This window comes from Cebus imitator, unplaced genomic scaffold (assembly GCF_001604975.1).
Source record: "Cebus imitator isolate Cc_AM_T3 unplaced genomic scaffold, Cebus_imitator-1.0 Scaffold241, whole genome shotgun sequence".
NCBI classification, from domain to species: Eukaryota; Metazoa; Chordata; class Mammalia; order Primates; family Cebidae; genus Cebus; species Cebus imitator.
The window spans coordinates 2,348,928-2,365,075 of record NW_016107556.1 but is presented as its reverse complement, the minus strand read 5'-3'; the positions used below and the strand labels follow the sequence as shown (position 1 = coordinate 2,365,075).

The 16,148-nt window shown below is 40.4% G+C and overlaps 1 protein-coding gene and 1 pseudogene across 2 annotated transcripts in view; one reads left to right on the top strand and one right to left on the bottom strand.

Moving 5' to 3' along the window:
* Positions 1–16,148, top strand: part of FAT3 (FAT atypical cadherin 3) — a 670,902-nt gene that overhangs the window by 127,513 nt on the left and 527,241 nt on the right. For both annotated transcript variants that reach the window (XM_017498438.2, XM_037727841.1), the window contains exon 2: positions 12–3,320. In XM_017498438.2, the coding sequence (XP_017353927.1) occupies positions 29–3,320 (3,292 nt within the window). In that variant the 5' untranslated portion in view covers positions 12–28. The remainder of the gene's footprint in view (positions 1–11; positions 3,321–16,148) is intronic.
* LOC108282468 lies at positions 13,833–14,600 on the bottom strand (annotated as a pseudogene).

Here is a 16,148-nt window from a genome sequence, read left to right as displayed (position 1 = left end):
TTCCCCTCCAGGATGGAAGTATGATGTGATGGATATAATTATGGGACACTGTGTGGGCACACGGCCTCCTCCTTCTTGCCTCATCCTCCTGCTTTTCAAGCTGTTGGCCACTGTCTCCCAGGGGCTACCAGGGACTGGACCCCTGGGCTTCCACTTCACACATTCCATTTATAATGCTACCGTGTATGAGAATTCAGCAGCAAGGACCTATGTCAACAGCCAGAGTAGAATGGGCATCACCTTAATAGATCTGTCCTGGGATATCAAGTACAGAATAGTGTCCGGAGACGAGGAAGGCTTTTTCAAAGCAGAGGAAGTCATCATTGCAGATTTCTGTTTTCTCAGAATAAGAACTAAAGGTGGCAATTCTGCCATATTGAACAGGGAAATCCAGGATAATTATTTATTGATAGTAAAAGGTTCGGTCAGAGGAGAGGATTTGGAAGCATGGGCCAAAGTGAATATACAAGTTTTAGATATGAATGATCTGAGACCTCTGTTTTCACCCACAACATACTCCGTTACCATAGCAGAAAGCACACCTCTAAGGACTAGTGTCGCCCAGGTGACCGCAACAGATGCAGATATTGGTTCCAATGGAGAATTCTACTACTACTTTAAAAATAAAGTTGATCTCTTTTCAGTTCACCCCACGAGTGGTGTCATCTCCTTAAGTGGCCGATTAAATTATGATGAAAAGAATAGGTATGATCTGGAAATTTTGGCTGTGGACCGGGGAATGAAACTGTATGGAAACAATGGAGTCAGCAGTACCGCAAAGCTTTATGTTCACATTGAACGTGTAAATGAACATGTGCCAACAATCCATGTAGTCACTCACGTTCCTTTCTCATTGGACAGAGAGCCGACATATGCCGTGGTGACAGTTGATGACCTAGATGATGGGGCCAATGGAGAAATCGAATCTGTTTCCATCGTGGCTGGGGATCCTTTAGATCAGTTCTTTCTGGCTAAGGAAGGAAAGTGGTTGAATGAGTACAAGATTAAGGAGAGGAAGCAGATTGACTGGGAGAGCTTTCCCTATGGCTACAACCTCACTCTTCAGGCAAAAGACAAGGGATCGCCTCAGAAATTTTCAGCATTAAAGACAGTCCACATAGGAAACCCCAGAAGAGACACTGTCCCAGTCAGATTTGAAAAAGAAGTGTACGATGTGAGCATAAGTGAATTTTCCCCTCCTGGTGTCGTGGTTGCTGTAGTAAAATTAAGTCCTGAACCGATAGATGTGGAATACAAATTATCTCCTGGTGAGGATGCAGTGTACTTTAAAATTAATCCTCGTTCAGGTTTGATTGTTACAGCACAGCCACTGAATACTGTTAAGAAGGAGGTTTATAAACTGGAGGTGACAAATAAAGAAGGAGATGTAAAAGCACAAGTCACCATCAGCATAGAAGATGCGAATGATCACACCCCGGAATTTCAGCAACCACTGTATGATACTTTTGTGAATGAAAGCGTCCCTGTGGGAACCAGCGTTCTAACGGTTTCGGCTTCTGATAAGGATAAAGGAGAAAATGGGTACATCACCTATAGTATTGCCAGCCTGAATTTGTTACCATTTGCCATTAACCAGTTTACAGGTGTTATTAGCACAACTGAAGAACTGGATTTTGAATCCTCCCCAGAAATTTACAGATTCATTGTTAGAGCCTCTGACTGGGGTTCACCGTACCGCCATGAAAGTGAGGTCAATGTGACTATTCGAATAGGAAATGTCAATGACAACAGCCCTCTCTTTGAAAAAGTGGCTTGCCAGGGAGTTATTTCATATGACTTTCCAGTCGGTGGTCACATCACAGCAGTCTCCGCGATCGATATTGATGAACTTGAACTTGTGAAGTACAAAATCATTTCTGGAAATGAACTTGGCTTCTTTTATTTAAACCCAGACTCTGGTGTTTTACAGCTTAAAAAATCACTGATGAATTCTGGCATTAAAAATGGCAATTTTGCCCTCAGAATTACAGCAACTGATGGAGAGAATCTTGCAGATCCCATGTCTATTAACATTTCAGTCCTACATGGGAAGGTGTCTTCAAAGAGCTTCAGTTGCAGAGAAACTCGTGTGGCTCAAAAGCTGGCAGAGAAACTACTCATTAAGGCAAAAGCAAATGGAAAACTGAATCTGGAAGATGGATTTCTTGACTTTTATTCAATTAATAGGCAGGGACCACATTTTGACAAGTCTTTTCCTTCTGATGTGGCTGTAAAGGAGGATCTGCCAGTTGGTGCTAACATTCTGAAGATTAAAGCCTATGATGCTGACTCTGGCTTCAATGGAAAAGTGCTATTTACAATATCTGATGGAAATACAGATAGTTGCTTTAATATTGATATGGAGACTGGGCAGCTTAAAGTCCTTATGCCTATGGATCGAGAACACACAGACCTCTATCTCCTTAATATCACCATCTATGACTTAGGTAATCCACAGAAATCATCATGGAGACTGCTGACCATCAATGTGGAGGATGCTAATGACAATAGCCCAGTTTTTATTCAAGACAGTTACTCAGTTAACATTCTTGAGAGTTCAAGCATTGGTACTGAAATCATTCAAGTGGAAGCCAGAGACAAAGACTTAGGTTCTAATGGTGAAGTGACTTACTCAGTCTTGACAGATACACAGCAGTTTGCCATCAATAGCTCAACTGGAATCGTTTATGTAGCTGATCAGTTGGACCGGGAATCCAAAGCCAATTATTCTTTGAAAATAGAAGCCAGGGACAAGGCAGAAAGTGGTCAGCAGCTGTTTTCAGTTGTCACTCTTAAGGTTTTTTTAGATGACGTCAATGACTGCTCCCCAGCTTTCATTCCCAGTAGCTATAGTGTGAAGGTTCTTGAAGATCTCCCTGTTGGCACAGTCATTGCTTGGCTTGAGACCCACGATCCAGATCTTGGATTGGGGGGCCAAGTGCGCTATTCTTTGGTCAATGACTACAATGGGAGATTTGAAATAGATAAAGCAAGTGGCGCCATCCGCTTGAGCAAAGAGCTGGATTATGAGAAGCAGCAGTTCTATAACCTTACCGTGCGGGCCAAAGACAAAGGGCGGCCTGTCTCTCTGTCGTCTGTTTCCTTTGTTGAGGTGGAGGTGGTGGATGTCAATGAAAACCTCCACACTCCCTATTTCCCAGACTTTGCTGTCGTTGGATCTGTAAAAGAAAACTCACGCATTGGGACAAGTGTCCTGCAGGTGACTGCTCTAGATGAAGATTCCGGAAGGGATGGAGAGATCCAGTACTCCATCAGGGATGGCAGTGGTCTCGGAAGATTCAGTATAGACGACGAGAGTGGTAAGTGTAGTATTTTATGCCAAGAGTGCTGTTTCATCTCTTTTAAATGGCCAACATTGGAAAAGTAAAGGGATGTTTAGGGCAGTAAAATAGAATGACAAATGAGGTTGCATTTGGTGCAGAGATGACGCACGTAGATGCTTTTCCTTAGAATGTTCTGGTTTGTTAGAAGATCTGTTTATACACTAACAGCCGTGGTTTCCAGTGGGAGTCCCAGTTCGTTTGTTTTTTTTGTTTGTTTTTTGTTTTTTTTCTTGCTCAGCACTACTGCTACCAGGTCACCTTTTGATAAGCCTAAGTAATTGTCACTTCTGTTGATTGTACTCCTGACTCTCTCTAAATGAAGGAGTCTGATAAAGTAAATTACATTTGAATTGGCTTTAAGTTAGAAGTGTGAAATGGATTTTCAAATGGTTCTTATATAGGAATCTTTCCCTTTACAGTAAGGCTTTGCAGAAGTGATATTGTATGAGTTGCTTGGTCTTTTATCTTTCATGGTTTCATCTGGTCCTTGAACGATGGGCATTTGCACTCTGTATGCTCCATTGATATAACGAGGTGTGCTTCTACAAATGTTTTCCTAATGGAATAAATGAGTCTTGCTATTAATTTTGTTTATAAAAAATTGATTTCAAGATGTTATTTGTAAGACGAGATTTTTTTTTTACAAAACATTTTAAAATATGGGGCAAAATTGTTTCAATATTTTCATTGCTTCTGACCTACTTTGTTATTATTCATAGATAAAGATTGGGGTTTTTAAAAAAATACTTGTTATTGTTGCTATTTGTCTTCAAAATGTTCCTGTGCCTGGACACATGTGTATGTCTGTGTATGTGTGTGTTTCTGTTCCTTTATTAGCACTGTGCATTTTCCTAGATTTTAGATTGTAGACATCTCAAGTGAGGGGCTGTGTCTTCTCTAGTCTTGTTTAAATGGTAATATTATCACCTTAACATTTTCAGAGCGCATTTATATACATTAGATACATTCAAACAATACTGGTAGAGTGCTTTTGCTCCTTTAGTCTGCTTAAGCTGTCAGAGCAAAATGTCACAGACTGGGTAGTTTAAACAACAGACAGCTACCTCTTATAGTTTGGGCGACTGGAAGTCCAAGATCAGGGCACCAGCACAGTCAAGATGACTGGGCTTGCCGACTACCAATTTCTTGCTGTGTCCCAACAAGGCAGAGAGATCAGGCTCTGCTCTTTTTCTTCTCATAAGGGCACTAATGACATCATTAAAGCTGTACCCTTATGAGTTCATCTAAACCTAATTTCCTCCCAAAGGCCCACCTCTATATAACATCCCATAGAGGGTTACAGCTTCAGAGTTTGCATTTGTAGGGGACACATGTATTCAGTTCATAACATCCCATTGATGATCATGATGCTGATGATGATTAGAGCAGGTGGTAGGAAGGTGTCACTAGAGACATACTAACTGTATATCCATAATACCAGAAAAAATGATTTAAGAAACTATGTTAAATATTAGGTAGCAAGAAATCTATATATACCATCCCAAGTTTAAATGATAACTTTGTATATGTAGGCTCTAATTATGGTCAGTGAAAATTGTAAAATTGATCTCCATAGCTATAGTAGATGGAAAAAGTCAATGTTAGGAAATTTCACCCCTGACTTTGCCACGTGCTGTATGTTATTATGTGTCCCTTGTAATTTGGTTGGAATATATTTCTGCCTTTTAAGTACAAAATGATAAAGGATTGGAACTAGCCTTTACTGAGTGCCTATTCTGTACTAATACTTTACTACTCATAATAATGAGTTCATGTGGTACTTACAGTGTGCCAGATACCGTACAGAGGGTTTTATAGGTAGGCCTTATTTAATTCTTCCAACAGTACCATGAGGTTGGATTGATAATTACCAACTCATGAATTGAAAAGTTCACAGAAGATGTAGAACGTGGAGCCTACTTTCTTTCTTTCTTTCTTTCTTTTTGAGACAGAGTCTTGCTCTGTTATCAGGCTGGGGTGCAGTGGTGTGATGTCAGCTCACTGCAACCTCTGCCTCCCAGATTCAAGTGATTCTCCTGCCCCAGCTTCCTGAGTAGCTTGGATTATAGGCACCCACCACCATGCCTGGCTAGTTTTTGTATTTTTAGTAGAGACAGGGTTTCACCATGTTGGTCATGCTGGTCTCAAGCTCCTGACCTTGTGATCTGCCCACCTCAGCCTCCCAAAGTGCTGGGATTACCAGTGTGAGCCACCGCACCTGGCCACGTGGAGCCTACTTTCAAACCTAGCTTTGTGCAACTGCAGTATACCTTGCTTTCACCCATCTCAAGTGAAAGGGGTTTCCTTGCATGTTTCCAACTACACTTGATTTTGGTGTTGAGCTAAAATCTGTAAGGCAATAAAGTATTAAACAGATTTCAAAATCCTTGCAACCCTTGGTTTATTGACTAATGGTACTGGTCATTGATTAATCTTCCTGTTTTCTTTATAGTCCCATTGTTTGCATGGCTCTCCAGTGACGAACTTAGCTTTGAGACTCAGGTAAATGTGGGTAGGTAGGTCATAGGAAAAGCTCGAGCGGAATCATTCACCACTGCTATATAGATGACTGCATCAAGTCACACCGAGTTTTGTTTCTTTTTTTTGGCCAGGAATTTGCATTTTGGTTTACTTGATACAGTGAAAAGCAGGAACAATTTGGTATTAGTGGCCTAGATTTTCCCACAGGTAATTTGCTACAATGCTTCTAACTTGGGTGTTATGTATAAAATATGTGTATTTGCATTTGCTTCATCGTATTCTGGATTATATATTTAAAAAAAAAAAAAAAACTTTTATTGGCCAGTCATGGTGGCCCATGCCTGTATTTCTAGCACTTTGGGAGGCCAAGGAACGTGGATCTCTTGAGCTCAGGGGTCCCAAACTAGCCTGGGAAACATGGTGGAATTCCACTTCTACAAAAAAATACAAAAAATGAGCTGGGTGTGGTGGTGCACACTTATAGTCCCATTGACTCAGGAAGCTGAGGCAGGAGGATCACTTGAGCCCAGGAGGTCGAGACATCAGTGAGCAGGGATTACGCCACTGTACTCCAGCCTGGGTGACAGGGCAAGACCTTATCTTAAATAAGTAATAACTACAAATAAAAATAAAACTTTTGTCATCAGTGATACTTACATTTTGATATTTCTTTGTGACTTAAAAATCTCTTTCCTATAAACATTAATTCCTTTCAGTTAAAGAGTAGCTAAGTGAGTTTATAAGGTCACATACCCTTTGGAGGGTATTAGCTGCATCTTGAACACACATCTCATCCTAATCCAGTGCCCTTTCCTTTCATTACATATTTCTCATTATTTTTTCATAGTTTTAAAATTATAGTAGCAATATCTTTCCTCTTTTATTATTTTGTTCTCTTTCCATCCCTTAGAAAACACAACTGGGTTTTTTTCTACATTATCGGAAAAAGGGTTTGGGCTTGTTGAGATTTTTTATGAAGATGAGAGTGTCTATATAATCTTTTTTTTGACAGAGTCTCGTTCTATCACTAGGCACCAGGCTGGAGTGCAGTAGCACGATCTCAGCCCACTGCAACCTCCGCCTGCTGGGTTCAAGCAATTCTCCTGCCTCAGCCTCCCGAGTAGCTGGGGCTACAGGCATGCACCACCACGCCCAGCTAAGTTTTGTATTTTTAGTAGAGACGGGGTTTCACCATGTTGGTCAGGATGGTCTTGATCTCTTGACCTCGTGATCCGCCCACCTCAGCCTGCCAAAGTGCTGGGATTGCAGGCGTGAGCCACGGCGCCTGGCCGTGTATATAATCTTAATCATCTTCCTTCCTCTCCTCTCACCACTTGTAGATTTTAGAATCTAAGCCCACAGAGCTGATGAGAAATGACTGCCTAGACTTTTTTCCAGGGGATGCGAGGGCTAAAGAGAAGTTTAGCAATTCTGTGTCCAATAAGAGAAGTCATCACCTTCATGCTGTTTGTTCTGGGGTGGGAGCCCAGGAATCTTCATTTAAGCATTTCAAGCATTTCTTCCTCATGTGGTTGGCAAACACTACCCTAAATTTACTTTAGCTTCTCAGACAGTGGCTACCAGATTATACCTTTTATGTAAAATATTTTTTCTTAGTTTTTTGAGAGGCAGAGACTTGAGCTCATGTCTTAGATAAATTTCTTTACTAGCTGAATTTTGCAATCCAAATAAATCTTTTTTTATTCATTCATGGTGATATTTTTTTGAATGCCTTCCCAATGGATCAAAAATCTATTTCTGTGCTTCAGTAATTGTAGTGCTTAACATTTTGTGAAACTGTGTATGCTGGAATTAGTTGATACATTTAGTAGTTTTACGTTCTTGACTTTCTTAGAGATCTGCGAACCAAACCAAACCTTTGAAAATCTTTGCTATGCACCAGCATTTAATATATGTTTAATAATGTTCACAGTAAATGGATTAACTGGAGGCCTCCCCAGCTATAGTGGATTTGATCACAATTTAAATCACTAGTCTGGAAGATGCAATTTAATTGTTTCTTTCTTCACAAAGAATGCATTCTTATTCTTTGATACAACAGGGATTCATATTCTTGACTACTCAGAGGTTTTACACCATTTTGGAAAGAGCACAGTATATACTTAAAAATGTAATTTTCTATAAACTTTTTTGTAAGCTACAAACTTGAGCAATGTTTCACCCTTTCTATTTATCTGAGGTTAATTAAAGAAATATTTAATTGAGATTAACAATTTCCAGTTGGCACTTTAATCATAGATAATTGGGAAGATACTTTGCCATCCATCATTACTAATTGGATTATTTCATACATTTATCAAATATCTGTTTTGTGCCAGGCACTGTGCAAGGTACATTTTAGGGACTATTTCTGTTTGTCACAGTAATGCAACAAGGTAGGGATCCCTGAGGCTTGTCCAGACAGGGTCACACATCTGGTAGTTTTCAGAGCTGAGATTTGAACTCTAGTGTAATGGACTCAAAATCTCGCTATTTTCCCTCTTTTCTTCTCCAGCATGCCATCATAACCTTGTTACTCATATGAATTTGTCAGATTTTCCTGGGTTATTACTATATAACAAGCCATTGTGAAATTCCACTGGCTTATGGAAATATTTTTTTCTTGGCCCAGACTCTGGGGGAACAGCTGAAACAGCACTGAGGTGGACTGGATTGACTTAGGATCTGGCCCACATGCCTTTGCATTCCAGGATCCAGGCTGAAGGGGTACTCACTTTCTGGGATGTGATATTCTCAAAGTGAAAGGCAGGAGCTCAAAAGGGCTGGTGCAAATTTGCAGTGCCTTAAGAGGCACTATTCAAAACTGGTTCACATTCCATCAGCCAAAGCAGGTCATGGGGCCATCCTTAGCACTCTGGGGCAGAAAAGAATATTCCTTGTTACTTCCTAAATGTTTATGTCCCCACATAGCTCATATTAGAACCTAATAACAAATGCATAGTTTTAAGAGGTGGGGCTTTTGGGAAGGGATTGAATCATGAAGACTCCGCCCTTATGAATGGGATTCATGTCCTGGTAATAGAGGCTCCAGCTAGCTCCCCTACTCTTCTGCCATCTGAGGACATCTAGCAGGTGCCACCTGTGAGGAGCAAGCCCTCCCCAAACACTCCTGACTCCCTGGAGGTTCCCACTTTGAAAACCGTGAGCAATATATTTCTGTTGCTTACAAATTACCCAGTGTAAGTTTGCAAGGTATGTTTTTTTTATAACAACTTAAACTGACTATGACACTCTTCCAATAGGGGAGAAAGAAGGAGGAGTGAATAATTACTGAACAATAGAATAGCATGACATAGCATATGACACCTCTCACAATTGTCTTCATAAGTTTATGTTAACTGAGTACTACCTGTGTGTAAGGCACTGGGCCAGGCACTAGTGACACAAAGAGGAACAGGTGTAAGACATAGGTATCTGAGAGGTCAGAATGCAGATGCAAGAGATGATGCTGATGACAGCGGCAACAGTGGTTAACATCTACTGAGCACCATCTGTCTGTGCGCCAAGTTCTGTGCAAAGTGCTTCAAACAGTTGGTCTCATTCACTCATCCCAGGAGGTATGGACAGTTACTTTTTTATTTTTGTATATCTGGTGTTACAAGGAAAGACTCACAGGCCCAGTGCCTATGAATTTACATTTACCTTTCTTTGTATTGAGGCTCTTGAAAGCATTTCTCCAGCATAGCTGAGCACAGAATGCTCTTTATTCCAAATGTTTTCATAGAACTAGCAGAGGCTTAGGAGACCTAATGTACACTTTGAATTCAAATAGACAAACCGAAGAGGCATTTCACACACATTAATTACTGCCAAGCTAATTACTATATATTGTGAACAGATTATTCCAACAATAAATAAGTATAGCTTTACAGTTGTATTCAGAGTTGGGCTGACTCTCTTCCATTTGCCTCTCTCAATCCATTCTCACCCTTCTTTCTGCTCTGTGCCCAGAGGCTCCTTGGCCAGTGGACTCTTGCTGTGTGACATCTCTTGGTCAGGATATTCATCCCTTTGACTCTTTCTACACTGGTTATTGTGGGCTGGATGCATTCCTCCATGGATGGGTGGTAACCCTTCCTTGCTGTAACTAGCCCTAGATTACTGCACTATTTTTGTTTTGTTTTACTTCTTTAAACTCTACCCACTCCTTTGTAAATAGTCTATTTATTAAATGTTCCTCATTACCCAGTTTGACTGTGCCATCTGTTTTCTGCCAGGACCTTGACTGATAAAATATTTTTCTTATTTAAATATTTCTAAAACAAATTTTAAGTTTTAAAATATTTTGAATACTGATATTTTCTAGCAATTTCTACTACAGCTTCTGTAATACTGCTTTGATGTGTTGGTACATTTCAGTAACAACAGTAGAGAGATAATATCCAGGGCTTTCATTTTATAAGGTGAGAAAGTGAAATCAGAGGACTGCATCTTCCCATCTAACTTATGCTCTCCACATCTTTTCTCCCATGAAAGGACAACTTTAGTTTTGCTAAAGACGCTGTGCCACCAGACATAGAAAAAAGGGTTTTGGCCAGTTGGTAGGATAGCAGGATCTTTGAAGCTCTCAAACATTGTGATGCTGTACTTTGATCTTCCACGGGGAGAAGGATTTATTTCAGCTGGTGGCCAAGGAAAGAATAAAGGCAAACAATTGAATAGCTTTTATTTATTTATTTCAATTGAAGAACTGTTCACTAACTGCCAGTACTAAGTCTGATATTCTTCGGCCAAAGTCTCTAATCATCATAGTCAAGAGTGGGTGAGTGAAAACCAAGAAATGGAAGAGCTTTATTGTTTGAAAAAACTGAGGAGCTCTTTGTCCTTGAAGAAACCATTAGCTTCAGCCCAGATATTTAAAAGGGTGATTAATTCTTACAGTAGCATCTCTTGCATAATGTAATACAAACTTCTTTTGTCTCATATTCAGAAGCACCAGACATCATATTTTGTCTTATGGCTGGTTGTTAATCTTTCCAACTTCTTTTCCCCAAACTTGCTTGGTAACTCCTCTTTGACAAGTTGGGGAGTAAGACCAATGTTATTTGGCAGCTTTGGTGTAATTCATGACAAATCCAGACTAAATGGTGTCCCCTGTCCTCATTCTTTTTTTGAGATGATATTTTTACTCCCGCCCATCTAAATCACAAGAGGCTTGTTGCATTTTGGCCCAGGCTTGCCCTTAAATTTTCCCCTTGAGACCAGAGCAAGCAAGGAGAGGAATGAAGTTATGATCAAGTGACAGCAGAAACTTTTCTTGGCTCTAGATTTTTTGACCATAATTACTTGAGAGAGAGAAAAAAAAAATTAATGTTTCCCTGAGGAGTCCTACAACATTCTGCTGAACTTAGTAGTTGTCATGTAAGCCAGGTGGGAGAAACGATTAGAAGCTTCTAGAAAATAATGAACAAAATGTTTTTATTACTTTTCAGCAGGTACCTTCTTCTTGACCTTTTCTTAACTGTTGGCTGACGGCAGTTTAGGTTTTAATAGAGGAGTGTTGGTTCAAATCTATAATTATGTCTGCATTGTGTATCAGGCTTGAGCTGCTATTGTCCCTGTGTAACTAGTAAATGAAAAAAATAATGACAGTCATAAAGAGGTAATCCAAATAAGTTGGCAAACCTACAACCTGGAAACTTGTGTGGTCTTTTCTCTGTAAGCAGTCTTCCTTTTCTATTTAATAATAGACATTTTCAATTGCTTAGTGGCCTGTCAGGTCAGGGTCCTTATTTCCCCAGTTCCAAGAGATGCTGCATTGTTTTTATTTCTTCAGTTATCAAACAGTGAATTTCAAGATCCTAGTAAGCAGAGATTACCAAAACTACCAGATGATTGCTCTATATATTTGTGGCTCTCCAGAAGGTAGCAGGATAAATTTATTGCCCTTCATGGCTTCAGATAGCTTGCATCTCATTTTAGTCTTCTAAAAATGGTTTTCTGCTAGGGTTTTGTATGCGTGTTCGAAAGACACTTTTATTTAATCATTACAGTTGGAAGAATTATAGAGTTTGATAAATATTTATGTGATGCCACTATATTCACAGTGTTTCATTGAAAAGAAAATGAAATGAAAATTGGGCTGTAGTCTGTTTTTTTTTGCTTGCCAGTTTTTATGAAAGCATGTCTTATTGATAGAATCTACAAAGGGTTGTATGTAGGATTCAGTTCAATTTATATTAAATTTTGGGCACTGGTATACAAGTTATTGAATATAATAGGATTCTCCAAATTTTCCCATTGGATGTTGTAGGATTTAGTGGCTCTTCTGGGCCGCTCTTTGTGATTAAATTCACAGATTTTCATTTGCATAACATAGTTAATATTCTAGTTGGTTTTTAAAAGCAGTATGATGGTGAGAATAATACTGAGTAAAATAACAGATTGAATATGAAATGTTTTGAACTGAAAGTGAATAAAAGTTGAAAGAATTAAAATAAAAGGCCAAGCATGGTGGTTCATGCCTCTAGTCCCAGCTTTTTGGGAGACCAAGGCAGGAGGATCGTTTGAGCCCAGGAAATCATGACCAGCCTGGGCAACAAAGTGAGATCCTGTCTCTACAAAATAAATAAATAAATAAATAAATAATAAAAATTAAAAAATCAGCTAGGCATGGTGGCATGCACCTGTGGTCCCAGCTACGTGGGAAGTTGAGGTGGGAGGATCACTTGTTACTAGGAGGTTGAGGGTTCAGTGAGCCATGTTTGCACCACTGCACTCCAGCTTGGGTGACAGTGTGAGACCCTATGTCAAAAACAAACCAAAGAAAAAAGAATTAAGATAAAGTTTGAGGTACATACACATACCCTAAAATATAAAATAAAAAAAAAAGTCATTGTAGTCACCTTCAAGATGTGTAAAATAGAGTGTAAATCATTTTTATAATTTTTTTCTTCCATTGGCATCCTCACAAGCCTGCCTCTCTTCCTTTCCTCCTTCCTTCTTTCTCTTTCTTGAGTTCTACTTCTTACTTTTCTCATTTCCACGTTTATCATGTGCGTGTTCTCTGTTGGTATAGAGCTTTGCACTGAAGATGATGTATAGATGATTTATTTTATTGCACCTCGCTCCTTTATTATATTGATCTGGAAAAAGAATTTAGTACAGCTGTGCTCAAATGAACACTGGGCCGCTGTGGCAAGGCCATGCAACTAGAACATGATTCGGAAATCAGTTAGTGAAAGACACGCTTGGACAAGACCAAGAGGCATTTCACTGCCATGAAACTAGGTTGGGGAGGGATTCTAAAACACAGCAGGGAACTCTCCCACCCATCAGAGGTCAAGGAGCTTATCCCATATTGGTCTGAGGAATGGCTTTTTCTCTGATGACCACGTGTGGGACTATTTCAACTGCCACGAGAAGCCCCAGAAGGGTTGTTGTTTTGGATTATTTATATGTGCTATACTTTTATATACACTATACTTTTATAATAGTAAATGTAACACATGCACTAAAGTCAGGATTGATCCTAACCTTCTAGAACCAGCTTCTCTGGGATCAGGGAGGAAACGTTGTTTGTCACGTCACCACGCAAGTTGCATTCATCTTCCACTGGAATTACTAGAGCCCCCAGGCAATAGCCTGACTCAGAAGACCACAGGACTGGCTCCAGCGACAGATAGGCTCTCTTGCTTCTCCCCATTGGTCATGGCTTACCATGTTTCCTCCCCACAAATCCTTAGTAAACAAAGCACTGGCAAGAACCCGTGTCACTACCTTTCAACTCTCTTGGACAAGAAGAGGTTTTCCTCAGCTTGGACTCAGAACCCATGCTCTAGAACTGTTATTCTGACTAGGTTGTAAAGGGAGTGGGTGCAGGAGACAAAATGGCTAAAATGAAAATGGGAGCCACCTGTCCCTATCTGCAGCTGTAACTTAAGATGCCTACAGATGTGATGAGTGTGACATGTGCAGGAGGGAGGTACAGAGGGACGTGACAGGCAGGGAGGCTGCTCCTGGGGACAGTAGCCTGTCCGCCAGCCTTCACTTGTTGACCTTTCCCTGGACAGCCACAGCCTCCATGGCTTTATACACAGTCTCTTCATCCCCCAGGAACTGCATGTGCCTGATGGGCTTCAAGTCATTTTCCAATTCATAGACAATGGGAATAGCAGTCAACAGGTTCAGCTCGATGATAGCCTCTTGAGAAACCTTCCAGATGCTTGACAGTGGCTAGAAGGCTGTTGGCATGGGCTGCAATTACTACCCATTTCCCCTCATTGATCTAGGGAGCTATTTCTTCATTCCAAAAGAGCAGCACTTTGGCAATGATGTCCTTTGACTCTCACAGGAGGGCAGCTGATCTTCAGTGAAGTCTACATACCTATGATCCTTACTGATGTTGGTGTAGAAAGGATGATTGGGCTTTATCAGAGGTGGTAGGATGTCATAGGAACACCTGCAGATCTTTACCTGGGCCTCACCATGCTTTGCAGCAGTTTCTGCTTTATTGAGTCTGGTCAGACACACGTAGTGTGCTTATTGAAGTGTCAGGCCCTCATTACTGGCAGCCGCATGTGATCAATGGCCTCCAGCACTGTCCAGAGGTTCTGGATCACTCTATTCTGCACTGAGGTAAAGCAGAGGTCACATTCATAGCCAGCATCTCCCAGTGCCTGCCCGTGGTGCTTTGCCTCCTCGTGGCCCACTGGGCTCAGGTTGGCATTGTACCAGCCACTGAAGCGGTTCCTGAGGTTCCATATGCTCTCTCTGTGGTGGATTGGCACCTAGAGAGAGCTTGTAGGCAGCCATAGTGGCTGGCTGAGGATGCGGTGCCAACTCATATAGATGATTAAATCAAGAACTGGTAGTAAAGGCTGGGCATGGTGACTCACACCTATAATCCCAGCACTTCGGGAGGCCAAAGCAGGGAGGTTGCTTGAGCCTAGGCATTCAAGAGCAACCTGGGCAGTGTACTGAGACCCTCTAAATAAATAAGCTGGGCATGGTGGCATACTTACCTGTAGTCCCAGCTAGAGTGGCAGGGGAGAGCTAACATGGGAGGTCACTTAAGCCTGGGAAATTGAGGCAGCAGTGAGCTGTGATCACGCCACTTGCATGACAGAGTGATATCTTGCCTCGAAAAAATAAAAAATAAAAAGTTGATAGTAGAGACAGAAAAGCATGTAATGCCATGTAATTGCACACCATGTGATACAACATAAATGAATGTCCTCTCCTGATCATTCATCATGTTCACTGTGGCCTTAGGCTCATCCTGTGGCATTGTGGGATGAGTTCTGCAAATTCCAATTGAAGACACGACAGTATGAAAGATAACTAGAGTACTGAAGTGAGTTGATAATGCTATATAAGCAAGGCCTAATTGTCAAGGAATGCCTGATTCTAGAAATGAATCCCAGTTTTCTGGGCCTTGAAGCTCATACTATTTCGAATGCCTGCTTTGAGAAAATAATAAATTATAAAAACAAAGCTGCATTTGTTTAGTACAAGGAAAAATATCACAGCAACTTAAAAATTTGAAAGTCAACAGATATGACAGATACCACAAAACTCAGAAGACTAAAATAGTTTTGTTTTTTTTTTATTAAGTGCCTGACACACCTCTCTAATGCTTTCTTTCCTGCCTTTTTGGGTTGAAATTTGGTCTGATTGCCTCTCCCTAGGATAACAATTTTGTAATCGTTGCCATAGAAAATAAGAAAGATTAGTTTTTCTCCAGTGTAGTTGACTGAAATTTGCTTTTGTTATTGAAAATTTAGAAATATGCCTCCCAAGTCACAACTTGTTATTTTAATATGTCAGTTTTTAACATTGTGTCAAATTTGGAAAAACCTCTATCAAGTTTCTTTCTCATATACATTGTTGTTGATATTGTTGATGATAATACTGCTGCAAGACTGTGCTCCATAAACAAACAGAAAGAACCTACTATTTTGTTTCCATGAGCTTTGTGAACAAAAGGAAAAACTTACATTGCATTTTTAACTTGTTTGCTGCATCATCCAGGATAGAACTTTCATTTTGACACTAGGCAAGCACCACATCTAACCACAAGTTTGCACGTCTAATCATTTGATAATTTTCCTCAGAGTAGCTCCGGCTCTGTTCACTTTATCCTAATTTCTCCTCCATCACTGCCATAATTCTACTGCCACTCACCTCAGGTTATATTCATATAGGTGATACAAGTTTTGATCTTTCATCTCCATGCTAAAATCCTGGCTATCTCAGTGCAATGGATAGTGGGAGTGTTTTTGGAAGCCATTTCTACACTGAAATGGCTAAGAACAGTTTGTGTGTGTGTGTGTGTGTGTGTGTGTGTGTGTGTGTGTGTGT